At 40.9% G+C, this 27,437-nt stretch overlaps 1 protein-coding gene and 1 long non-coding RNA gene across 6 annotated transcripts in view; one reads left to right on the forward strand and one right to left on the reverse strand.

Moving 5' to 3' along the window:
- nav1b (neuron navigator 1b) overlaps positions 1 to 27,437 on the forward strand; it is a 184,187-nt gene that overhangs the window by 130,787 nt on the left and 25,963 nt on the right. For 3 of the 5 annotated variants that reach the window (XM_034165551.1, XM_034165560.1, XM_034165565.1), the window contains 10 exons: positions 2,487 to 2,570; positions 5,027 to 5,138; positions 5,240 to 5,361; positions 8,456 to 8,464; positions 16,885 to 17,063; positions 17,159 to 17,315; positions 24,824 to 25,022; positions 25,641 to 25,738; positions 25,815 to 25,910; positions 27,055 to 27,223. In XM_034165551.1, the coding sequence (XP_034021442.1) occupies positions 2,487 to 2,570; positions 5,027 to 5,138; positions 5,240 to 5,361; positions 8,456 to 8,464; positions 16,885 to 17,063; positions 17,159 to 17,315; positions 24,824 to 25,022; positions 25,641 to 25,738; positions 25,815 to 25,910; positions 27,055 to 27,223 (1,225 nt within the window). The remainder of the gene's footprint in view (positions 1 to 2,486; positions 2,571 to 5,026; positions 5,139 to 5,239; positions 5,362 to 8,455; positions 8,465 to 16,884; positions 17,064 to 17,158; positions 17,316 to 24,823; positions 25,023 to 25,640; positions 25,739 to 25,814; positions 25,911 to 27,054; positions 27,224 to 27,437) is intronic. The other 2 variants (XM_034165569.1, XM_034165573.1) reach the window with 1 other exon arrangement.
- LOC117506071 lies at positions 3,065 to 27,143 on the reverse strand. Its single transcript, XR_004559366.1, has 3 exons — positions 27,016 to 27,143; positions 21,346 to 21,351; positions 3,065 to 3,076 (listed from the first exon to the last, which is right to left on the reverse strand). It is a non-coding gene; the product is annotated as an uncharacterized LOC117506071 (long non-coding RNA).

Below are 27,437 nucleotides of genomic sequence, written 5' to 3' on the forward strand. Positions count from 1 at the left end.
AAATTCGTGATATCAGGGCAAATATTAATCCCTCTCTTTCTTCTTCTGTTCCCTATCTTACCCGGCCATCAGTTCTGGATAGTTTTAAACCTATATCACTGAAAGAGCTCACTGGTCTGGTGGACAGATTGAAACCTTCCTCCTGCCCACTTGATATCGTCCCTACCTCCTTTTTTAAAAAGGTCTTCCATTCTATTGGCCCGGTTGTCTTATTGATAATAAATAGATCACTGCTTTCCGGCTATGTCCCTCAGTATTTTAAACAGGCAGTTATTCACCCTCTTTTAAAAAAGCCTAATGTTGATCCTTCACTCCTTCAAAATTTTAGACTAATTTCAAAGTTGCCTTTTATTTCCAAAGTCTTGGAGAAAGTGGTGGCCAAACAGCTTAATGAGGTTTTAGTTGAACATAATATTCTTGATAAATTCCAGTCTGGGTTCCGCCACTTGCACTCTACAGAAACTGCCCTTCTCAGAGTTTCAAATGATATTTTAATGCGCAGAGATGCAGGTGAATATTCTGTGCTTGTCCTTTTGGATCTCTCTGGAGCTTTTGACACGGTGGATCATGGAGTCTTAGTTGAGAGACTAAGGACTTGGGTGGGCATTTTTGGGTCTGCTCTGGACTGGTTTTTGTCTTATCTTTTCACACAGGACTTTCGCTGTTGCTGCTGGTAAATTTATGTCCTCCTCTGCCATGCTATCCTGTGGTGTGCCTCAGGGTTCTGTTCTGGGACCTATATTGTTTGTGCTATATTTGCTCCCACTTGGTCATGTCTTGAGTAGTTTTAAAGATGTCTCCTACCACTGTTATGCGGATGACATCCAGCTGTACATCTCATTCACTCCTCAAACGGTCTCTAGGGTATCTGCTCTTCAGAACTGTGTTGAGGTTATTGGTGACTGGATGGCGGCCAACTATTTGTCCTTAAATATAGCAAAGACTGAGGTCCTTGTTTGTGCCCCTGACGAGTTTGTTCCCACTGTGGTTGGGAATATTGGTTCTCTGGCCCCTTTTGTTCGCTCAGCAGTGAGAAACTTGGGTGTTACGTTCGATCACTCCCTCAATTTTGACGCGTATGTTACCCGCCTGGCACAGTCTTGTTTTTTCCATTTGTGCAATATTGCCCGTCTGCGCAGCATTGTGTCTCGGGCGAAGATGGAGATGATCATTCATGCATTTGTGTCATCACGTTTGGATTACTGTAACTCTCTATTTTTTAGCCTTAGCAAGTCCTCTTTGGGCCGCTTACAAACGGTTCAGAATGCGGCTGCGAGGCTGCTGACTAGGTCATCAAAGAGGTCACATATAACCCCAATCCTCTCCTCCTTGCACTGGCTCCCCATCCATTTCAGATTCCAATTTAAAATTCTAGTACTGACTTTTAGAGCTCTGCATGGTCAAATGCCATCTTATATCACCGAGCTATTACATCCATATGTGACAAGTAGGTCTCTGAGGTCTTCGGACCTGGGCCTATTGGTTGTGCCTAGGACAAGACTGAAGACCAGGGGAGACTGTGCTTTCGAGGTGGTGGCACCTAAAATGTGGAATGCATTGCCTTTGGACCTACGCTCCGTGGACTCTGTTGAAACATTTAAAGTGAAGCTAATGACCCTTTTGTATAGGCTGGCTTTTACCTAGTTTTTATGGTTTTATGTTTCTGCTGTTTTTAATTTCTCTGTTCTTATGTGAAGCACTTTGTGATTTCTATCTTGAAAGGTGCTATATAAATAAACCTTACTTACTTACTTACTAAAGGACTCATATCACTATATAAGACACTCACACATTACATAGCTGGTTTGCTGGATTATAGTTTGTATATGCATCAGCATATATTTAATAATTTTGAAGAAATCTTTATAATCCTGTGTTTTTCATTATATTCTAAGTTGGTTCACTATGCCCTGCCTTCCCCTACACAGCTCTTTCAGTGTTGAGGACTCCAACAACTGGATAAGGTCAATGGGACACCCATATTTCACCTGGCTGTGGCAGATAAATGGTTACTTTGGGGAAGTGGGGATGGACCTGTTGTATCTGGGCAATTACAATCACAACCTAGTGTGGTTCTAAACTATGGTACTAGATGCAGTGACACACGGCACCAGCTACTTGACTTGAGCCGCCTTCCTCACTGTTTATTCTGTCACATGATTCCAGATGTTATTTTGTAAAACAATGTTATTGGACACATTCTAATTTCAACATGTTAAATATGGTTGAAGAAATTTGTATTCGCCAACGTGGCACCATTATTCCATCACCGTCTTTCATATCTGACATCACCCAGAGCTGTCCACGACTCAGGGCCCTCATCACCTCCATCTGCTCCCAGCCGTCTGAGAAAAACATTTTTGTTTGATGTGTTGTGAATGTGTGAGACTGCAGATGATTTGATGCAGCCTATGACTCATACTGGTCTGCGATTTCATCCTCCTCTCACTCTATCGCTCCATCTCTCACACTGTCTTTCTCCAAAGGCTAATCTGGTCGCAGCATTTGAGCAGAGTCTGGCGTTGATGACGGCACGTCTGCAGACCCTGTCGGTCTCCTCGGAACAAAAGGTGATGCGCTGATCTTGAAGAAAATTATTCCACCTGTACACTGTCCTTTTTATTTAATTAAGAATATCAAGTTATTTTGGATAAATTTGGAGAAATGTCCACAACAGTAAAAATATCTTTGCTGTCATAAGCAGTACCCCTTCTTTAGTTGAAAGTGTGAGATGTCTGAATTGGAACAACTAAAAATGCCCATGTGTCAGAATGGTGCCAATCAATATTAAACATTTTTCAACTTTAAACTGTGCAACTAAAAAACAAGAGATGTTCATTCTTCAGGTAAGTGTACCGTGTTTGATGATGAAAAGGAAAAGGAAGGAGAGAGCATATCTCACCCATATTGGCCTCTCTTCATTGGCTTCCTGTTAATTCTAGAATAGAATTTAAAATTCTTCTTCTTACTTATAAGGTTTTGAATAATCAGGTCCCATCTTATCTTAGGGACCTCATAGTACCATATCACCCCAATAGAGCGCTTCGCTCTCAGACTGCAGGCTTACTTGTAGTTCCTAGGATTTGTAAGAGTAGAATGGGAGGCAGAGCCTTCAGCTTTCAGGCTCCTCTCCTGTGGAACAGCTCCCAATTCAGATCAGGGAGACAGACACCCTCTCTACTTTTAAGATTAGGCTTAAAACTTTCCTTTTTGCTAAAGCTTATAGTTAGGGCTGGATCAGGTGACCCTGAACCATCCCTTAGTTATGCTGCTATAGACGTAGACTGCTGGGGGGTTCCCATGATGCACTGAGTGTTTCTTTCTCTTTTTGCTCTGTATGCACCACTCTGCATTTAATCATTAGTGATCGATCTCTGCTCCCCTCCACAGCATGTCTTTTTCCTGGTTCTCTCCCTCAGCCCCAACCAGTCCCAGCAGAAGACTGCCCCTCCCTGAGCCTGGTTCTGCTGGAGGTTTCTTCCTGTTAAAAGGGAGTTTTTCCTTCCCACTGTAGCCAAGTGCTTGCTCACAGGGGGTCGTTTTGACCGTTGGGGTTTTACATAATTATTGTATGGCCTTGCCTTACAATATAAAGCGCCTTGGGGCAACTGTTTGTTGTGATTTGGCGCAATATAAAAAAATTGATTGATTGATTGATTGATTGAAAGAAAATATCAAGGTATGGCCAAAATCAACAGGCTTGTGTAGATACCTAGCCATCAAATGGCCATCAACCGCCATCTTTGTGGAGAACTGATGGCCTTCAATTTCAGTTTATTTCAATTTTTTTTTTCATTTATACAGCGCCAAATCACAACAAAGTTACCTCAAGGTGCTTCACACAAGCAAGGTCTAATCTTACCGACCCCCAGAACAAGAACACAGGTGACAGCAGTAAGAAAAAAACTCCCTCTGACGATTTGAGGAAGAAACCTCAAGCAGACCAGACTCAAAGGGGCGATCCTCTGCTTGGGCCATGCAACCGACACAACAGACAATACAGGAAATTTTGAGAGATTGGCCTTGGTGTTCAATAGGCATGGTAGGTCTACTAAAGACCTTCCATAAAAATTTCAGATTCATTCCTCAAGCACTTTAGATACAACTTGGTAGTGAAATTCAAAATGACTGTTGGTTGAGTTCTGAATTTCAATAGGTGTTTCCCTCGACCAAACCTAGACCCATCATTCAAGTTTCAGGTCAATATCTTCAGCAGTTCTTCAGTTATCAAACGTAAAAAAAAAAATGTTGGTAGTCATTTAGTCAACAATTCAACATGGTAACCATTTTGGAGCAATTTTTCCAAAATGCCTACCATATTGATTTGTATTAATTACTTCAGGTAATGGTATCAATGTGATAGGATATCCACAAAGGTCTATCAGTGATCTGTTGTTCATGGTATCAAGACCACTTGTTTGAAATAATGTACATTGTATGTTTAGAAACTTTGGATACTGTGTTATTTACAGTGGCTTGCAAAAGTGTTTAAGGAACATAATTTTCCAAATTTTTGTATTGAGAAACCTGATTTGAAATGGCATTCATAAATGAAAATGCATGAAATACCAAGGGGCCAAATACTTTTGCAAGCCACTGTATGCATATTTTACAAAATTGGTCCATTTGCATTCATTTATGAACATATTTTAAATTCTAAACTTAAAATCTAACTGAAACTGTAGCACTGCTACCTATGTGTCTTTTGACTCAGGGGCGCATCGTTTATCAACATGTTGGATTCACTGGCAAGGACAATGATATATATCCTTTATTTGTCTCAATGTGAAAATAAATCTGTAGTGAGCATTTTCTTTTTCCAATGAAAAGCCTGATAGCCCCCCCCCCGCCCCCCATGCTTGTCAGAAAGACACGGGTCAAAGGTTTTCAGTCAAGGATTCCTGTGTTGTCACCAGCCTTTGACACTTCCTGTCATCCCAGCTTGACGTGCCGAAAACAATTCTTGGTTCAGTTCACAGCCTGTTCCCCAGCGAACATGAACCCATATCAATGTTTCCCCCGGCAGGACTCTGAACTCACCGAACTGAAGGAGACCATCGAGGTTCTGAAGACCAAAAATACAGAAGCCCAGGAAATCATCCAGGGTGCTCTGAGTAATCCAGATATCACACCCAAAGGTCCTTTAACACCTGGAATTTATAATTTCATCAATGTAAATCACATATAGAGATGAGTTTCACAAACTAACCTCTGGTGGCTTTTCTTTTTTCTCATGTAGAACTGCTGATTGACCGCCAGAACTCGTCAGAAAGCATCTCCAGCCTCACCAGTACCACCAGTCACTCCAGTGTGGGTAGTCTGAAGGAGCAGGAGGCCAAGAAGAAGAAGAAGAAGAACTGGGTGAGTGCTGGGATGCGTTCACACTGATTTAAACTGAGCCTGTTTCCAGATATTCACATCAGAACACTCTAATAATAATAATAATAATAATAATAATTTACAGTTTTTTATTTACGGTATTTATACTGTTTGGGTATTTTTGGCCTGGTTTCCATTTGTACTGATAGTACCATCATATATATATATATATATATATTGTATTTGGTGTAAAACGTGTGCCAAATCAACACGCAGATACGTACAAGGTCTGTTAGAAAAGTATCCGACCTTTTTATTTTTTCAAAAACCTGATGGATTTGAATCACGTGTGCTTGCATGAGCCAACCTTGAACCTTCGTGCACATGCGTGAATTTTTTCACACCTGTTGATTGCGTCAGTTGCTGGCAAGCAGCCTTTGTGTGAGGATGTGTGTAGCTCTCTCGGTGGATTTTAATTGCAAGGAAAATGTGGGAACGACTGGAGCAGCGCTACTGCATCTAATTTTGCCAGAAACTGGGCGACAGCCAGGTGGAAACCATTCGGAAGATTCAGACGGCTTTCTGTGACTTTTCAGTCGTGTGACTATCCGAGAAATTGTGGACGAGGTGGGCATGTCACAACATGTCCTGTGAGACTTCAGCACGGAGGTGCTTTTGCTCCGTCAGCAGCTTTGTGCCGATGAATTTCGCTGCAACTCTATTCATGGCCAAATCTTCTGTCACAGTGGAATGTGCCAAAAAAGTGCTGATGTCCACCTCTTCCGCAATTTTTCGGACAGTCACACGACAGTCCCACATCACCACAGCGTTCACTTTGGAAATGATCTGGTCATTTCAGCATGTTGATGGCCGACCGGAGCATGGCTCGCTCTCCACCGTGGGGCGGACGTCTTTAAATCGGTTGTACTGCTCCTTAATCTGTGTGATGCCCATAGGATCGTCACCAAAAGCTGTCTGAATAATCCGAATGGTTTCCACCTGGCTGTCGCCCAGTTTCTGGCAAAATTTGATGCAGCGCTGCTCCAGTCGTTCCGTCTTTTTCCTTGCAATGAAAATCCACCGAGAGACTCCACCCATCCTCACACAAAGGCTGCTTACAAGCAAATGACGCAACCGACAGGCGTGAAAAAATTCACGCATGCGCACGAAGGTTCAAGGTTGGCTCATGCAAGCACACGTGATTCAAATCCACCAGGTTTTTGCAAAAAACTAAAAAGGTCTGATACTTTTCTAACAGACCTCGTATCAGATCTGAAGGGAAACTGGGAGAAAGTTTTTATAATAATAAATACAGTTGTTTCTAATTAACAATCATGATGATGATAATAACAATATTATTATTATTTATAAAGCACTTTCAAGTTGAGAATTACAAAGTGCTGTACAATGTAGCAAAGTTAAGAAATTCTAAAATTTCAACAAATATTTGAAAAAATTAAAAAATTGTAATCAAGCAACACACATAATAACAAATTGATTTTTAAATCAATTTAAAATATACCCTAATTGCAAAACATTCCAAATAGTAGAATGTTTGTCAGTTTCACGATGGAACTTAAATTTGTGAATCTGGTATTTTCATCACATAACAGCACATGATTGTAATTGACTGTAATTTGATCAATCTGATGTTGGCCTCATGAAACTTGATCGGTGTGAGCCTTAAGCCTGGTTCACACGACAGGATTTTAAAATTATCTTTAGGTTTCCAAAACCTGAGAGACCACACACGTGAAGATAAAAAATCATGGCTCTAAGGTTTGATGGTACAGTGTGTGGTGTTCAGCCACACGGTGAGGACAACAACACCACACACGAACAGATTTCATGACGGACATTCACTGCTCAGACAGGAAATCTCGTAAAATCTCTCACGATTAAACGTGACCTCAGAGTAAACAAACAGAGGTACTTTGTGGACTAATTAAAACAGAGGGGAAAAAACGATACAAAAAGAAAAAGAAAAGGTGTTCTTTAAAGGAGTGGCGACAGCGCGACCACCGGACTTTCTGGTAAGTCAGAACAGCTGTTTTGATTTTATTTTCTGCTCCGTACGTCCATCACCTCGCTTTCTGATTGGCTGAACGTGGCCTCGCTAAGGCAAGCTTGAAAGAAGTGAGCGTTCATTTTAAAGTGCCTTTTGGGAGAACCGAGTGTCGCTCTTTTGTTATGGATGCCGTAGGAAAGCAGTGGCAGCAAATGTGGGATGCTGAAATTAGGGGGAGAAAGTCCTATGGTATTGTTCCTTCAGTTAATGGCACCATTGTAAGATCTGGCCTCTCTCGGCAGGATGATGTCAAGCTGACACGTCTCCGGTTGGGCCATTGTGGGTTGGCTAGTGGATTGTTTCTCAGTGGAAAACACGAAGATGGCCTCTGTGAATTTTGTGATGTCCCTGAAACCATGGCTCATTTTATTTTGCATTGTTCTGCTTATGCAGGGCAAAGAACAGTTTTGTTCTGTGTGCTTACATCATTGGGACTTAACACCTTTTCCCTGAGGACCATTCTAGGTCATGGAGCTTTCCCTAAAGAGAGGGCGATGGCAGTCATAAACTTTCTGAGGAGCACAGGGTGTTACAATAAAGTGTAGGGCAGCTAATTCATTGTGCTTTCTAGGTGTACATTCTGACAAGTAGGGGGCAGCAATGCACTAGCCATGCCCAGTCTGACGGAAATACAAAGAGGAAGATTGGCTGAATGTCACATTCAGCAGGATGCCTGCTCGTTTTGGTCGGAGGACACAACACGCTGCGATATCAGGCCAAAAAAATCCAACATGTTGAATATCCCCGATTTGCGATCGGAGCGCTCCTGACGCCCTTCCGAGCAGATCAGAGTCCTCTTAACACACCACACATGGGAGGAATATCTGTTAAGATTATCTTTAGCGTCATCACGATTGTCGGAAGGGGAAGATCGGGTCCGATATCGGCCTAATTATCCTGCCGTGTGAACCCGGTGTTCTGTCACCTGTTTTTGTTTGTCTGTTTTGTCTGAGAAATAAATTCAGTAGAAGCCACTTTCTTGTGTGTGTGTGTGTGTGTGAGAGTCTCCTTTTCTACTCAAAAGTGACTGGTCTCTGTCTCTCTCTCGCTGCCCTGATTAAATTTTAGGTCTTTGAGGTGAGTGACCTTACTGTTCCCTCTCAGCCTGCATGCATTTTGAGCCCTTCTTTTGAAACATGGAAACTGCTTCTTCAATCAGTGTCTGACTAGTCTTGATATGCAAAGATATTTTATTTATCATATAGAAAAAAAATGAATGGCTTTTATTTTCTGTTGAAGCTGCTTTGATTTCAATCATCCATTTCATTTCTCTCTTCAGTTCATTTTAATTTCTGCAGATATTTAACGTGAAGTTCCACATTTTAGCTTTAGGCAATAATGTCTGCCTTGGATTTTGGTTTGAAGACCAACTATTTTCAATTCTTTGCAAATATAAAAATGTAGACTGTTTTTATTCAGATTCTAATGATATTATATATATATATATATATATATATATATATATATATATATATATATATATATATATATATATATATATATATATATATATATATATATATATATATATATATACACAGTGGTGGGCACAGATAACCAAAAAATTAACTTTGATAACAGATAATCAGATAACTGAAAAGTTATCTTTGATAAAGATAAAATGATAAACCACCCAAAAAATGTATCAGAAGTTACAGATAACTGATAAATTCCAATATTGTCTCTGGTACATTTGCAACTACTAATAAACTGAATTTGAGTTTTAACACCACAATAGCTTCTAGTAATATTAAAAGTGATAACAGACCCAAACAATGAGGCCACACGTTTGTCTTTGAGCATCCTGCCCCCTGCTGGAAGCTCTTGTTTACTACACAGCTTCCAGCACAGAGGCAGCCATTTTTTTATATACAGCTACAACCCCTGGCAAAAATTATGGAATCACCGGCCTCGGAGGATGTTCATTCAATAGTTTAATTTTGTAGAAAAAAAGCAGATCACAGACATGACACAAAACTAAAGTCATTTCAAATGGCAACTTTCTGGCTTTAAGAAATGCTATAAGAAATCAGGAAAAATAATTGTGGCAGTCAGTAACGGTTACTTTTTTAGACCAAGCAGAGGGAAAAAAAAATATGGAATCACTCATTTCTGAGGAATAAATTATGAAATCACCCTGTAAATTTTCATCCCCAAAACTAACACCTGCATCAAATCAGATCTGCTCATTAGTCTGCATCTAAAAAGGAGTGATCACACCTTGGAGAGCTGTTGCACCAAGTGGACTGACACGAATCATGGCTCTAACATGAGAGATGTCAATTGAAACAAAGGAGAGGATTATCAAACTCTTAAAAGAGGGTAAATCATCACACAATGTTGCAAAAGATGTTGGTTGTTCACAGTCAGCTGTGTCTAAACTCTGGACCAAATACAAACAACATGGGAAGGTTGTTAAAGGCAAACATACTGGTAGACCAAGGAAGACATCAAAGCGTCAAGACAGAAAACTTAAAGCAATATGTCTCAAAAATCGAAAAATGCACAACAAAACAAATGAGGAACGAATGGGAGGAAACTGGAGTCAACATCTGTGACCGAAATGTAAGAAACCGCCTAAAGGAAATGGGATTTACATACAGAAAAGCTAAACGAAAGCCATCATTAACACCTAAACAGAAAAAAACTGTTATGTGTCGACGCGGGTTGAGGAGCGGACCTGCGTCAGACAGGACCCAGCGCTAAAAATAACCAGAGAGCGGTTCCAAACAGAAACTATTTATTATTCACCTGTGCTTAAAAGTGTAAAAACATAAAAACAACGTCCCTCTGGTGGAGTGATTCGTGGCTCGCTCTCCAGCGCCCGCAAGGATTAAAGCCGGCACTCCTGGACTTCCTACCACCGCCAAACACCCCCCAGGTGGACACGACAAACTGATTCTCTGTGAAGCAAAGAGAAGGTGAGGTAAGGCAACAGATACAACTATATCTTCCAATAAACACACGCTATCAGCAACACACTCAGGTCAGTGTCCTTTTTTTACTTTATGCAAATGAGCAGCTTCTCACAACAAGTGGAGGATCACTTATCCTTCACGCCACAGCAGTGAGAAGCAAACTGCACAATTCTCTTTACAATTCCAGTATACTGTGCAACAAAACACCAAGCCACTATCAACAACTACTCAAACACTCCATTACCTTTCGTGTGTGCTGACAGCATGTGTCCTCACCCCTCCCCGCTTCACGGGCTCGATGTGTCAAAACCCAGGCGCGGTCCTCAGCGTCTCACAAACGAACGTCACAAGGTCGAGTTCCCGGCAGTTCTGCTTGAATCACACATGACTTAAATGCAGAACGCCATCCAATTATCTGCTTCAGCTGCAAGTCGTCCAGGTTGCACGTGAGCACCACTCACAGGTGCTTTCCATGATGTTAATGAGGGTGAAGACTCTTCAGCCAGCACCTTCTTCACAGACAAATCAGCCCTCATGCCACCTGGAGAGCAAAGAAAAGAAAAGAACACCAAAACATCCAGCCACGCCCCCCCCAACACACAACAAAAACAAGGTTACAATGGGCTAAGGAAAAGCAATCGTGGACTGTGGATGACTGGATGAAAGTCATATTCAGTGATGAATCTCAAATCTGCATTGGGCAAGGTGATGATGCTGGAACTTTTGTTTGGTGCCGTTCCAATGAGATTTATAAAGATGACTGCCTGAAGAGAACATGTAAATTTCCACAGTCATTGATGATATGGGGCTGCATGTCAGGTAAAGGCACTGGGGAGATGGCTGTCATTACATCATCAATAAATGCACAAGTTTACGTTGATATTTTGGACACTTTTCTTATCCCATCAATTGAAAGGATGTTTGGGGATGATGAAATCATTTTTCAAGATGATAATGCATCTTGCCATAGAGCAAAAACTGTGAAAACATTCCTTGCAAAAAGACACATAGGGTCAATGTCATGGCCTGCAAATAGTCTGGATCTTAATCCAATTGAAAATCTTTGGTGGAAGTTGAAGAAAATGGTCCATGACAAGGCTCCAACCTGCAAAGCTGATCTGGCAACAGCAATCAGAGAAAGTTGGAGCCAGATTGATGAAGAATACTGTTTGTCACTCATTAAGTCCATGCCTCAGAGACTGCAAGCTGTTATAAAAGCCAGAGGTGGTGCAACAAAATACTAGTGATGTGTTGGAGCGTTCTTTTGTTTTTCATGATTCCATAATTTTTTCCTCAGAATTGAGTGAGTCCATAGCTTTTTCCCTCTGCTTGGTCTAAAAAAGTAACCGCTACTGACTGCCACAATTTTTTTTCCTGATTTCTTATAGTGTTTCTCAAAGCCAGAAAGTTGCAATTTGAAATGACTTTAGTTTTGTGTCATGTCTGTGATCTGCTTTTTTTTTACAAAATTAAACAACTGAATGAACATCCTCCGAGGCCGGTGATTCCATAATTTTTGCCAGGGGTTGTATATAAATTCAGGCATTGAGGGGTTGTTGAATAATGCACTAATTCTGAGGTTTTGTAACAAACATAGACAGATCACAAAGGATTCTGGGTAAAAGGACCTCTGCTATTGGTTCAGTCATTCATTATGTAAACCAACATGTTAATGTGACGTGTGTCATGTGTTGGTGTTTACAGATAAATGTGCTTTTGTAAAATATTCCATTTTTATTTGTAAAAACAGGCGTTTTTACGGAGCCCTGGAAGTATCATCGCAAAATGTTTTGCATGTGGAGAGAATGTGCGCTCATTTTATTAGTGCCGTGTGCACGTTTGATGATGTTGTAAAACGTGCACTCAATTTTGTCTTGACACATAAATATTGGCTTTACACTGTGCGAGTTTTGGCCCTTTTTCAGATGATTTTTCATTCGTGCGAGAATTTTTTAAAACCGAGTTTCAGGTTAATCACGTGTCCTGCATCATGTAGTGTACATGGAGTAACAGGCTGCCTTTAACATCTCACGACCACCTCCTGATCACCGATCGTATGGTTTGATATTATTCTGGTCGGCTGTCGTGAGGTTATCCTGCTGCTGAAGAGCTACAAGCATCCAACCGCTCGCACTGTACCTGTGCAAACACAGCAGAGCTGTCTTGCAATGTTTTTTTTTTGTTGTTGTTTTGTTTTTAAACTTAATTTGTAAAAAAAAAAAAAAAAGCCATTTGCAAAGCCAAAAAGTTGATTTGACAACCGTCTGATATAACCGGGGTCAAAATAAATAGAACACTGCCACCTACTAGTGCCCAGACGCTTAGTACTTAGGGCAAATACTGCCATGAACACTACTGGCCAGTAGATGGCAGTAGAGGCCTGAAAAACTTGCCAAAACAAAATCCCAGATAATCCGTGTCTGCTACATTTAAGATGTGTGGAATTTAATAAACGCAAATACAATAACGTCTATAAACCCAGAAAATATATTCATGAGAGTTTTAGGCACTAGAGTGTAATGCTGCTGTCCGTGGAGCCTGAACAGAGTGTCTGAAATGCATTTGTCCTGTCGTAAACATACTGAAATTAGACTATCCTACCCATAATGCACTGCTGGGCACAGCATGTGCTCACTAAATCCTTAAAATTAGCACATTACTTTAAAACTAAAACATATATCTGATATTTTCACTTTATAAAATGTCAGACATGACAGTCATTTTAAATAACTTGTCCAAAATTAGTTTGGTTAAAATTTGAACCATAATTTAAAAATGTATGCCTCTGGGTGACTTAGGTGATATTGTCAGCGTATCAGTAAGGTGATAAAGGAAATTATTATTATTATTTTTTTTTTATGAGACCAGGTTTTTTTTTTACCTGCAGAGGATAGAGCAGTTTCTTATGGAAGCAACTCTCTTCTGTTTGCAGAGAGTAGAACTATCCATCTGTTAGGAAACTTTTAGCAGGTAGGTGCTCAACTGGTTTTAAATTTTAAAAGTGTTTGTTACTGTTCATCTTTGTTTACTATGTTATTGGTCTAGACGTTATCGGACAAAAGTGTATCGGAAGATAATTAGTCCGATAATAGTTTTTAAAGTTATCTAAAAAGATAATCCAATAATGAAAACATTGTCTTCGATAATTATGTTATCGGAACTGTGCCCACCACTATATATATATATATATATATATATATATATATATATATATATATATGAAAAACACCTCCGTTGGAAGCCTTAAGGACAAGTTGGAACATGCCCTGCTGTTATCAGATACTCACTCAACTGAAAGCCACCAAAAGCCGCCTGGATTTTAGAAATGGTTATCAACACGGAGGTGTTTTTCCTGTGGCGGGCGCGCCATGCCAGCTGCGAGCCGACGCACCAATCTGTCTGCACGTCTTTCATTAAAAAAATCTCCTTTAACAGTGGAATGTCCGGATAAACTGCTGATTCCGACCTCTTCTGAAAGTTCTCTGTTCTCTAACGACGTCCTGGGTCAACAGAGGCTTAAATTTGGAGGTTTTCAGCTTGAAACAGGATGACGACGCTGCGTGATGTCCCGCCTGTGGAAAGTCCTTACAGCGATAGAAACAATCCAAAATCTCTCATCAGCCGTTAAAATTTTCACCGAAAATCAGCTGAATTTCTTGAATGGTGTCCACTCGGATGTGCCTCACAGTTTTTGAAAAAATTTTGATCAAGCACAGCGCCAGTCTCTCAGCAACTTCTCAGACAAAGGAATTCCGACGAGGGGGCTGGACCACTCCTTCCACAAGGAGTGCTCACAGGCGAATGACGTCACCGACAGGCGTGAAAAAAACTCACGCATGCGCACGAGGGTTCAAGCATGTCTGATGTAATCACACATGATTCAAATCCATATAGTTTTTTTTTTTTTAAATAAAACTGTCGGTTTCTTTTCTAATAGACCTTGTATATATATATATATATATATATATATATATACTTTTTATTTTTTTCAAAAACTATATGGAGTTCATTCATATGTTTTTACGTCAGACATGCTTGAACCCTCGTGCGCATGCGTGAGTTTTTCCACGCCTGTCGGTGACGTCATTCGCCTGTGAGCACTCCTTGTGGGAGGAGTCGTCCAGCCCCTCGTCGGAATTCCTTTGTCTGAGAAGTTGCTGAGAGACTGGCGCTTTGTTTGATCAAAATTTTTTCTAAACCTGTGAGACACATCGAAGTGGACATGGTTCGAAAAATTAAGCTGGTCTTCAGTGAAAATTTTAACAGCTGATGAGAGATTTTGAGGTGATTCTGTCGCTTTAAGGACTTTTCACGGTGCGAGACGTCGCGCAGCGCTCTCAGGCGGCGTCATCAGCCTGTTTCAAGCTGAAAACCTCCACATTTCAGGCTCTGTTGATCCAGGACTTTGTGAGAGAACAGAGAAGTTTCAGAAGAAGTCGGTTTCAGCATTTTATCCAGATATTCCACTGTTAAAGGAGATTTTTTTAATGAAAGACGTGCGGGCGGATTGCAGCGTCGGCTCGCAGCCGCCGCGACGCTCCGCCACAGGAAAAACACCTCTGTTGGAAGCCTTGAGGACAAGTTGGAACATCTCCAGCTGATAAACAATTTCTCATATACTCACTCCACTGAAAGCCATCAAAAGCCAACTGGATTTTAACAAATGGTTATCAACACGGAGGTGTTTTTCCTGTGCCGCCGCGCCGCGTCGGCTGCGTCCCGACGCGCGGACCTGTCCGCACGTCTTTCATTAAAAAAATATCCTTTAACAGTGGAATATCCGGATAAAATGCTGAAACCGAATTCTTCTGAAACTTCTCTGTTCTCTCACGACGTCCTGGATCAGTAGAGCCTGAAATGTGGAGGTTTTCAGCTTGAAACAGGCTGATGACGCTGCCTGAGAGCGCTGAGCGACGTCTCGCACCGTGGGAAGTCCTTAAAGCGACAGAATCACCTCAAAATCTCTCATCAGCTGTTAAAATTTTCACTGAAAACCAGCTTAATTTTTCGAACCGTGTCCACTTCGATGTGTCTCACAGGTTTAGAAAAAATTTTGATCAAACAAAGCGCCAGTCTCTCAGCAACTTCTCAGACAAAGGAATTCCGACGAGGGGCTGGACGACTCCTCCCACAAGGAGTGCTCACAGGCGAATGACGTCACCGACAGGCTTGGAAAAACTCACGCATGCGCACGAGGGTTCAAGCATGTCTGACGTAAAAACATATGAATGAAATCCATATAGTTTTTGAAAAAAATAAAAAGGACCTATACTTTACGGACAGACCTCGTATATATATATAAAATGTCCTCTGCGATGAAACAAAAATCAAAGTAAATTTAAGGAGTACTGCACTTTTCTGGGTGGGGTTGCATGTTCCACATTGTCGCAATTTTTCCTCATTTAATTCATGTGTGTGTATATATATATATATATATATATATATATATATATATATATATATATATATATATATATATATATATATGTGTGTGTGTGTGCGTGTGTGTGTGTGTATGTCAGTGTTGTCCTTATTTTGCACACTTTTGAAATTTAATACTCTGACCCCCTGAATAGGTTCCAATTGATGAGAAAATCTTGAATTTCTAAGTGAGCGCGAGAAGGATTCCTCCTGGCGCTCACAGAGAAATCCCAGATGGCCTCCACAGGTGATTTTCAAGCTTTAGTTTGTATCGCGTTATATATCAGAAAATAGCAACATTTCAATGCTTTTCAGCCACATCTAAAAATTAATTAATACAAAAAATAAATTTGCACAGCGTGTTTCCTCATCCTTGCAGAGTCACTTAGACTTTATTTACGTCAATCATTAAGAAATTCAAACAGTATGGTACTGTGTGATAAATCTGTCACTCAAAATTTCCTGACCGAGCCGCAAGGAGAGTAATGAGGGAAGCCACCAAGACACCCTCAGGGCTCTCAAAGAACCCTAGGCATGAGAATGTGGGTGAACAAAGTGGTTATGGTGCAACATTTGCCTGTTGCATCCCCCATTGCCAGCTTCATGCTAAAGAGAAGTGGAGAAGGATTAGAAAAGAGAAAAATAAGTGATATTTCAGCTCTGCTTTCCTGTGTACCTTCTGGCAAGCTATACCTTAAACTGAGTGTGTTGTTTTCAAGAACACTTCATCGTGAAGCTGTATGACTGGAGACACAACAGACAAACGTTTCACCATGTTCAGTTTCTGTTCAGCCACAACCACAGATTCCTAAAACTCCTTCAGGGTTGTCTGGGTGTCTTGATGGCTTCCATCACTAGACTCCTACCAGCGTGGCCACACTTTTTTTGAGATGTGCCCACGTGATACATTTGAAATGAAGCTGACCACACAAAACATGAAATATTTTGGGTTCATGCTGTCTGCAGTGAAAGAGAAGTCAAAGTAAGTGTAAAGATCACTGAGGGTTTTTCTTTTCTTTCTTTTGTTTCTGCATTTTTCATATTGACCCATCGTTTCCTAATTTTGTGTTGCACGTGCACATATGTGTAGCACAAGCTCTTGTTAGAACTTTGCATTCGATTTCTTCATTACATGTCATGTTTCTTGTTTCTTCTCAGCTACGCAGCTCCTTCAACAAGGCTTTCAGTAAGAAGGGCTCCAAGGGGTCGGCCCCATACGCTGACATCGAGGAGATTGCCACCCCAGAAACCTCTGCACCTTCCTCACCCAAAGTCCACCAGGATGTTGAAATCTCTCGGCCCATTATGAAGACCTCCGTGTCTGCTTCATCATCTGGGTAAACGTCTCATTTGAGTTTTTTTTTTTTTTTTTTCCACTGAGCAGCCTTTGATTTCACGTGAGTATCATGTTAAACTGCAAGTATGTCTGCAGGCTGTGTGACGGAGAGGAGGCTGGGGATGATAAAGTTGTGTCAGAGCTGCGTTCGGAGCTGTGGGAGAAGGAGCGGAAGCTCACAGATATCCGCCTGGAGGCTTTAAGCTCTGCCCACCAGCTGGAGCAGCTGCAGGAGGCCATGAACAACATGCAGGTGAGTGACTTGTTCCACAAAAAACATCCGCATCGACAAAACCTTCTTGTTAATATCACAGAGAGAAACAATCAAGCGACGTTGATAAGAGGGACGTTAGCGTATGTCAAAAGACAATTATCGTCCCCTTCATGGCCCTCAATTGTTCATGTGATCATCCATTTTTATAGCAACATAATAACGGTTTCTTACTTATAGTGATGTTTTGAAGTTATAAATGTACTGAATCATGGTTAGATTTTATCAGCCAAAAACAATTGAATCAACTATTTGGGTATTTGTGGTGTTTAACAGTCAGCCAAGGTGGGCTGCATGCACCTATATGTTCCCAAGGCCAAAATATGGGCATCAGGTATTGGGAAAGGCCTTGCATCCATCCGTCAGTCTGTCTGTCTGTGCGCAACATAACTCTAGTCCTGTTACTGTCAGGGTCTTCAAATTTACTGGGAGCATTCTTGGGACACAGACCTTGGACAAGTTCAAAGATGGCTAACCTTGACATATTCTAAGAGGTCAAAAGGTCACATTCTGTTTCCTATTTTTATGCACATACGGCCGAGCATATTTTAGCATTGCATTATATTTATTTATTTATGTATGTTGTTGCCTGTAGGTTCTTCTTTTCCTTCCAGTGAGCCTTTTCTGTGTGTTTTAATGGAGCCTTTTTCTTTCTGTACTTGTTTCATAGCAAATTGTTGGTCACAGTCACTGCAAGCATTTTTAAAAATGTATCTATTTGCTTCTGCAGCCACACTGTCAGTGTGTTACTGGCAAGACTGTGGTTTAGTGGTTAGTGTATGCTGCCTGACAGTGAGAAGACCCCAGGTTTGGTTCCGACCTGGTCCATTCTGTGTGGAGTTTGCAGGTTCTCCTTGTGTTTGCATGGGTTCTTTCTGGGTCCTTCCAAAGACATGCAGGTTAGTTACATTTGTGACACTAAATTGACCGTTAGTGTGAATGCTAACTGGTCTGCATTTAGCGCTTTTCCATCTGCACCAGACGCTCAAAGTGCTTTACAATAATGCCTCACATTCACCCTGATGTGAGGCTGCTGCAATACAAGGTGCCCACTACACACTGGGAGCAACTAAGGGATTAATGGCCTTAGTGATTTTCTGGTCAGGTTGGGATGTGAACCGAGGATCCTCTGGTCCATTAGACCATCACCTCCCCTGTGCACAACGTGTTTGTCTATGTGTGCTGGCCACATGATCGAATGGCGGCCTGTTTAGGGTGAACTGCACCCTTCATCCAATGACCTTGGGGGTAGGCTCCAGCCCTGTTGTGACTTTTAACTGGAATAAGCAGGTTTGGAAAATGGCTAAATGTACATTTACATGTGTAACATCTAGCCATTTTCTAGCCACCTCACCGTGCTGGACACAGAAGAAGATAGGTCCTGTATAGGCCCTTTGGCCCATCTTTGGATTCCGTAGTGTGAAGGCATGAAAGTGGAGGAGCGTCTCTGACTCCTCCTATATGAGATACCACTGAACTCTATAGCCAAAGCTGATACCCAGTTAAAGTTACAGTAGGTCAAGTGGGACAATCAATCAACTCAATCAATCAACTTTTTTTTTATATAGCGCCAAATCACAACAAACAGTTGCCCCAAGGCGCTTTATATTGTAAGGCAAGGCCATACAATAATTATGAAAAACCCCAACGGTCAAAACGACCCCCTGTGAGCAAGCACTTGGCAACAGTGGGAAGGAAAAACTCCCTCTTAACAGGAAGAAACCTCCAGCAGAACCAGGCTCAGGGAGGGGCAGTCTTCTGCTGAGACTGGTTGGGGCTGAGGGAAAGAACCAGGAAAAAGACATGCTGTGGAGGGGGGCAGAGATCGATCACTAATGATTAAATGCGGAGTGATGCATACAGAGCAAAAAGAGAAAGAAACAGTGCATCATGGGAACCCCCCCACAGTCTACGTCTAAAGCAGCATAACCAAGGGATAGTCCAGGGTCACCCGATCCAGCCCTAACTATAAGCCTTAGCGAAAAGGAAAGTTTTAAGCCTAATCTTAAAAGTAGAGAGGGTATCTGTCTCCCTGATCTGAATTGGGAGCTGGTTCCACAGGAGAGGAGCCTGAAAGCTGAAGGCTCTGCCTCCCATTCTACTCTTACAAACCCTAGGAACTACAAGTAAGCCTGCAGTCTGAGAGCGAAGCGCTCTATTAGGGTGATATGGTACTACGAGGTCCCTAAGATAAGATGGGACCTGATTATTCAAAACCTTATAAGTAAGAAGAAGAATTTTAAATTCTATTCTAGAATTAACAGGAAGCCAATGAAGAGAGGCCAACACGGGTGAGATATGCTCTCTCCTTCTAGTCCCCGTCAGTACTCTAGCTGCAGCATTTTGAATCAACTGAAGGCTTTTTAGGGAACTTTTAGGACAACCTGATAATAAAGAATTACAATAGTCCAGCCTAGAGGAAATAAATGCATGAATCAGTTTTTCAGCATCACTCTGAGACAAGACCTTTCTGATTTTAGAGATATTGCGTAAATGCAAAAAGGCAGTCCTACATATTTGTTTAATATGCGCTTTGAATGACATATCCTGATCAAAAATGACTCCAAGATTTCTCACAGTATTACTAGAGGTCAGGGAAATGCCATCCAGAGTAAAGATCTGGTTAGACACCATGCTTCTAAGATTTGTGGGGCCAAGTACAATAACTTCAGTTTTATCTGAGTTCAAAAGCAGGAAATTAGAGGTCATCCATGTCTTTATGTCTGTAAGACAATCCTGCAGTTTAGCTAATTGGTGTGTGTCCTCTGGCTTCATGGATAGATAAAGCTGGGTATCATCTGCGTAACAATGAAAATTTAAGCAATACCGTCTAATAATACTGCCTAAGGGAAGCATGTATAAAGTGAATAAAATTGGTCCTAGCACAGAACCTTGTGGAACTCCATAATTAACTTTAGTCTGTGAAGAAGATTCCCCATTTACATGAACAAACTGTAATCTATTAGACAAATATGATTCAAACCACCGCAGCGCAGTGCCTTTAATACCTATGACATGCTCTAATCTCTGTAATAAAATTTTATGGTCAACAGTATCAAAAGCAGCACTGAGGTCCAACAGAACAAGCACAGAGATAAGTCCACTGTCCGAAGCCATAAGAAGATCATTTGTAACCTTCACTAATGCTGTTTCTGTACTATGATGAATTCTAAAACCTGACTGAACCTCTTCAAATAGACCATTCCTCTGCAGGTGATCAGTTAGCTGTTTTACAACTACCCTCTCAAGAATCTTTGAGAGAAAAGGAAGGTTGGAGATTGGCCTATAATTAGCTAAAATAGCTGGGTCAAGTGATGGCTTTTTAAGTAATGGTTTAATTACTGCTACCTTAAAAGCCTGTGGTACATAGCCAACTAACAAAGATAAGTTGATCATATTTAAGATTGAAGCATTAAATAATGGTAGGACTTCCTTGAGCAGCCTGGCAGGAATGGGGTCTAATAAACATGTTGATGGTTTGGATGAAGTAACTAATGAAAATAACTCAGACAGAACAATCGGAGAGAAAGAGTCTAACCAAATACCGGCATCACTGAAAGCAGCCAAAGATAACGATACATCTTTGGGATGGTTATGAATAATTTTTTCTCTAATAGTCAAAATTTTGTTAGCAAAGAAAGTCATGAAGTCATTACTAGTTAAAGTTAATGGAATACTCAGCTCAATAGAGCTCTGACTCTTTGTCAGCCTGGCTACAGTGCTGAAAAGAAACCTGGGGTTGTTCTTATTTTCTTCAATTAGTGATGAGTAGAAAGATGTCCTAGCTTTACGGAGGGCTTTTTTATAGAGCAACAAACTCTTTTTTCCAGGCTAAGTGAAGATCTTCTAAATTAGTGAGACGCCATTTCCTCTCCAACTTACGGGTTATCTGCTTTAAGCTGCGAGTTTGTGAGTTATACCACGGAGTCAGGCACTTCTGCTTTAAAGCTCTCTTTTTCAGAGGAGCTACAGCATCCAAAGTTGTCTTCAATGAGGATGTAAAACTATTGACGAGATACTCTAACTCCCTTACAGAGTTTAGGTAGCTACTCTGCTCTGTGTTGGTATATGACAATAGAGAACATAAAGAAGGAATCATATCCTTAAACCTAGTTACAGCGCTTTCTGAAAGACTTCTAGTGTAATGAAACTTATTCCCCACTGCAGGGTAGTCCATCAGAGTAAATGTAAATGTTATTAAGAAATGATCAGACAGAAGGGAGTTTTCAGGGAATACTGTTAAGTCTTCTATTTCCATACCATAAGTCAAAACAAGATCTAAGATATGATTAAAGTGGTGGGTGGACTCATTTACTTTTTGAGCAAAGCCAATAGAGTCTAATAATAGATTAAATGCAGTGTTGAGGCTGTCATTCTCAGCATCTGTGTGGATGTTAAAATCGCCCACTATAAGTATCTTATCTGAGCTAAGCACTAAGTCAGACAAAAGGTCTGAAAATTCACAGAGAAACTCACAGTAACGACCAGGTGGACGATAGATAATAACAAATAAAACTGGTTTTTGGGACTTCCAATTTGGATGGACAAGACTAAGAGTCAAGCTTTCAAATGAATTAAAGCTCTGTCTAGGTTTTTGATTAATTAATAAGCTGGAATGGAAGATTGCTGCTAATCCTCCGCCCCGGCCCGTACTACGAGCATTCTGACAGTTAGTGTGACTCGGGGGTGTTGACTCATTTAAACTAACATATTCATCCTGCTGTAACCAGGTTTCTGTTAGGCAGAATAAATCAATACGTTGATCAATTATTATATCATTTACCAACAGGGACTTAGAAGAGAGAGACCTAATGTTTAATAGACCACATTTAACTGTTTTAGTCTGTGGTGCAGTTGAAGGTGCTATATTATTTTTTCTTTTTGAATTTTTTTGCTTAAATAGATTTTTGCTGGTTATTGGTGGTCTGGAAGCAGGCGCCGTCTCTACGGGGATGGGGTAATGAGGGGATGGCAATGCAGATTAAGCATCTTAATCAAGGACACAGACAGGTAGCATGAGTGGGATTTGAACCCGGGCCTACATATTGGCTCCTTATCCACTGATCCACCTGCTCTCCACTGAATGCAGAGACACTGGGCTAATGTTTCACATTATGAGGGATGTATTGTGGGCAAACATTAAATTCCCCCAGAGATCTGATCTCCACAGAGCCACAGTCATGAGGAGCAGGAAGAGCAATATAAAAATGTGGTACAAACAAAAAAGTTATTACTTTTATTTCAGTTATTTTAGCATCTGCTGTTGATGCTACAAACTCAAAACTATTATGTTCAAACTGCTTTTTTAGCAATTCAGTGAATCACTAAACTAGTATTTAGTTGTATAACCACAGTTTTTCATGATTTCTTCACATCTGCGAGGCATTCATTTTGTTGGTTTGGAACCAAGATTTTGCTTCTTTACTAGTGTGCTTGAGGTCACTGTCTTGTTGAAACACCCATTTCAAGGGCATGTCTTCTTCAGCATAAGGCAACATGACCTCTTCACGTATTTTGACATATCCAAACTGATCCATGATACCTGGTATGCGATATATAGGCCCAACACCATAGTAGGAGAAACATGCCCATATCATGATGCTTGTACCACCATGCTTCACTGTCTTCACTGTGAACTGTGGCTTGAATTCAGAGTTTGGGGGTCGTCTCAAAAACTGTCTGCGGCCCTTGGACCCAAAAAGAACAATTTTAATCTCATCAGTCCACAAAATATTCCTCCATTTCTCTTTAGGCCAGTTGATGTGTTCTTTGGCAAATTGTAACCTCTTCTGCACATGTCTTTTATTTAACAGAGGGACTTTGCGGGGGATTCTTGCAAATAAATTAGCTTCACACAGGCGTCTTCTAACTGTCACAGCACTTACAGGTAACTCCAGACTGTCTTTGATCATCCTTGAGCTGATCAATGGGTGACACTTTGCCATTCTGGTTATTCTTCTATCCATTTTGATGGTTGTATTCCGTTTTCTTCCACGCGTCTCTGTTTTTTTTGGTCCATTTTAAAGCATTGGAGATCATTGTAGATTAACAGCCTATAATTTTTTGCACCTGCGTATAAGTTTTCCCCTCTCCAATCAACTTTTTAATCAAACTGCGCTGTTCTTCTGAACAATGTCTTGAACGTCCCATTTTCCTCAGGCTTTCAAAGAGAAAAGCATGTTCAACAGGTGCTGGCTTCATCCTTAAATAGGGGACACCTGATTCACACCTGTTTGTTCCACAAAATTGCCGAACTCACTGACTGAATGCCACACTACTATTATTGTGAACACCCCCTTTTCTACTTTTTTTACTAATAGCCCAATTTCATAGCCTTAAGAGTGTGCATATCATGAATGCTTGGTCTTGTTGGATTTGTGAGAATCTACTGAATCTACTGGTAGCTTTGTTATAGGCCAATCTCCAACCTTCCTTTTCTCTCAAAAATTCTTGAAAGGGTAGTTGTAAAACAGCTAACTGATCATCTGCAGAGGAATGGTCTATTTGAAGAGTTTCAGTCAGGTTTTAGAATTCATCATAGTACAGAAACAGCATTAGTGAAGGTTACAAATGATCTTAAAACTTTCTTTTTTGCAAAAGCTTATAGTTAGGGCTGGATCAGGTGACCCTGAACCATCCCTTAGTTATGCTGCTATAGACTTAGACTGCTGGGGGGTTCCCATGATGCACTCAGTGTTTCTTTCTCTTTTTGCTCTGTATGCACCACTCTGCATTTAATCATTAGTGATTGATCTCTGCTCCCCTCCACAGCATGTCTTTTTCCTGGTTCTCTCCCTCAGCCCCAACCAGTCCCAGCAGAGGACTGCCCCTCCCTGAGCCTGGTTCTGCTGGAGGTTTCTTCCTGTTAAAAGGGAGTTTTTCCTTCCCACTGTCGCCAAGTGCTTGCTCACAGGGGGTCGTTTTGACCGTTGGGGTTTTTCCGTAATTATTGTATGGCCTTGCCTTACAATATAAGGTGCCTTGGGGCAACTGTTTGTTGCGATTTGGCGCTATATAAATAAAATTGATTGATTGATTGATTTCCCATGTAACAATAAGAAATATACTCAAAACCTGGATTAATCTTTTTAGTCACATAGCACTACTATTATTCTGAACACTACTGTATGGTGCAAAAGTTTTCTGGTGTCAGACAATATAAAGGTTCCAGTTCTGTGCCGGACCACAAATCACGAGATTAACATTCCCGAATGAGCACAAGTGGATTCACGATTTAGAGGGAATTCACGCTGGACGTAACCATAACTGTGTTGAGTGGACTGAAGCAATTGGATGCTCATCGCGTTGTCCTCTGTTTTTCAAGACGAGTATCTAATCAAAAGCCTGAAAGGAGCCCTTATTCCATAACAACATAATAATCCACAAGAAGGTTTATCAGGAGCAGTTATTCCCACTTTGGAATTCTTGTTGATATGTGGATGCAGCACTAATGGCACATGTCTGATGTGATCATGTGTTTTTCTCTGTAGAGGACCGTGGAGGACCTTAAGACTGAGAATGACCATCTGAAGACAGGTAGTGTGTCCCCTTGTCCATCACCTGGACCCTCCAGCTCCGCATCCCAGTCCTCAGGTCTCACCGCTGTGGGAGCCTCATCGCCACGACAGTCATTCACCATGCACGTGCCCAGAAGCTACAGCAGAGGGCTGAGCGAGGGGATGGGCTCAGGTACACTTCAGGATAATGCACAGAATGTCTTCAGCTGGAGGTCAAACGATGACAAATAACAGGCAGGACTCATTACCGCTTCAAGTGGTCGTGCTGTCCCAGAGACTGCTTATTCTCAACAGGATGAAGAAATAATGAACAAACTGTCTCATGGAATTTCCCAAATAATTATTTACATTATTTAGATTAAAAGCATTTATTGTATAAACACTGGACAATTAAATTACCTCATCACATGAGGTCACGTTTTCACCTTTTGTGCAATTTTTCTGTTGCAAGGACTATTTAAATTAAAAATGAATAAAAATTTTACAAAAATTGCCATCCTTTAAAATTTTTAAAAAAATAAAATTAATTTTTTCTCACTGTTGTTCCATGTTTACCTTAAATGGTTTGTAACATGAGCCATCTTCACTTCCAAATACTTTATTCATGCTTACAGTTTACTGATATTTGCGTGACTTCAGTGGGAAAAAATGTCAGCATTGTTATTTCTTCAGAATCAGCGATATTGCATAAAAAGTAGCAAGAAAAACAATGTTGTTTATATGTCAATCTGGCTGCTGCTGCTCCACACATGCCAAATGACTGTTTTCTGTTTTTGCCGTATCTCCTCAGACGTCCTCTCTGCAGACTCTGTTAGCCTTTCGTCACAGAGAGATGACCACCGTGTTCGGGTGGTGGTTTGTGTTGCAGATGTGAAGGTCTTCAAAGACGTAGGTGCATCGCTAGTCCTCTGCACGCTCTTGAATCCACTGAATGTGATTGTAAATCTGTGCATTGTGTCAGCAGGAGGTGAAACTGCAGGATTTCTTCATCGGCACTGTCAGAGTGAATGGCAGGATGGACTGGCCCATGCTGGATTCAGCTGTCAGCCAAGCCTTCAAGGTGTCATCTGTCAGGAAAAAAAAACTGCACACACGGCTCCAGTCAAAGAAGTTCTTATTTGGAATTTGGCCATCATAATGAATTTAGGCAACTGTTAACATCAGTAATGTAAACGCCTGCAGCATTGAAAGCCAAGTGGGTGCAAAAATAACCAGCTTTCATTATTTTTTAAAATTAAAATGCTTTCTAAGTTTGGACACACGTTCTCATTACACTGAATATAAAAGTCTGTACAATGCATTTTGTAGTGCAATAAATCATGCTCCGTATGTTCATGATGGCCCATTTTTGCAAAGTTTATAGACTGCCTAGTTTATTATACATCAAAAATATTTCTGTAATTGTTTCAAGCATTAATTTGCTCATTGTTTTTGTGTTTCTGAGAGCCTGTGTATGTGTTTTGCAATTTGAGGAGTGATTAAAAAAAAAATAAAAATTATACATGCAATTAATTTAGATTAATTGCAATCCTTAGTCAATTTTGATTTGATCATTTTTGGGAGAGATCGTCAGTGCGGACGATTCTGTATGATGATTTCTTCTTCCTCTTCCGGCTGCTGCAGGTCAGCGATGAGGGCAGACGATTCTATACGGACAATTCCTGACAATTCCTGACAGTTTTTGGATGTTACTTTTTAGATCCTTATTGCTGGTTCAGATTGAGCCGGAAATTCCGGCCCAATTTTGAACCATCAGGAATCATCTGCACTGACAAAGGCCTCATCGCTGACCTGCAGCAGCCTGAGGAGAAAGAAAAAATATTCCGAGCCCACTCCAAATGAAGAAATCATCACCATCCAGGAAGGGATCACGTTTCAAATGGTCAAAATTATTGTAATATGCCAAGGTAAACTAATTTAAAGGTTTTTATGGTGAACTTCATCAATTCACGGTTTAAGATAACTCACCGTCCGATTTTGTGGACCCCGACTCACACAGGTTAACAGGGCTCACATATATACAGTGAGGAAAATAAGTATTTGAACACCCTGCGATTTTGCAAGTTCTCCCACTTAGAAATCATGGAGGGGTCTGAAATTTTCATCTTAGGTGCATGTCCACTGTGAGAGACATAATCTAAAAATTACTTTCATTTAATCTTTACATAAATCTATCTAACATGGTTCTGCCTTTTTCACTCCAGGTGTACATAACCAAGGTGGATCCAACCTCTAGTCTCAGCCTGTCGACCGATTCCATCTACACTTACAGTATGGGCCACATTAAGAGAGTACTGGGTGGAGAGGCTCCTGAGACACAGCCCTCTCGCTGCGTGTCCCGAGGGCCTGGCAGCATCACTGTGGCTCTCAAAGGTCTGTGGACAAAAACTTGCTGTCATGGTAACATATTAACTGCGCTATACTGTGGACATTTGTGCCATTTACAGCAGTACTGTGCATTAATCAACATTTCAAGATGTTGATTTGATGACATTTAGAAGATGGAATACCTACAAGTATAATGATAACTCACAGGCTCAGACATGAGTTCCTGCGGTCACACTTGGAATGGGAATTGAACCTGCAC

This window comes from Thalassophryne amazonica, chromosome 3, assembly GCF_902500255.1.
Source record: "Thalassophryne amazonica chromosome 3, fThaAma1.1, whole genome shotgun sequence".
In the NCBI taxonomy this organism is placed as follows: Eukaryota; Metazoa; Chordata; class Actinopteri; order Batrachoidiformes; family Batrachoididae; genus Thalassophryne; species Thalassophryne amazonica.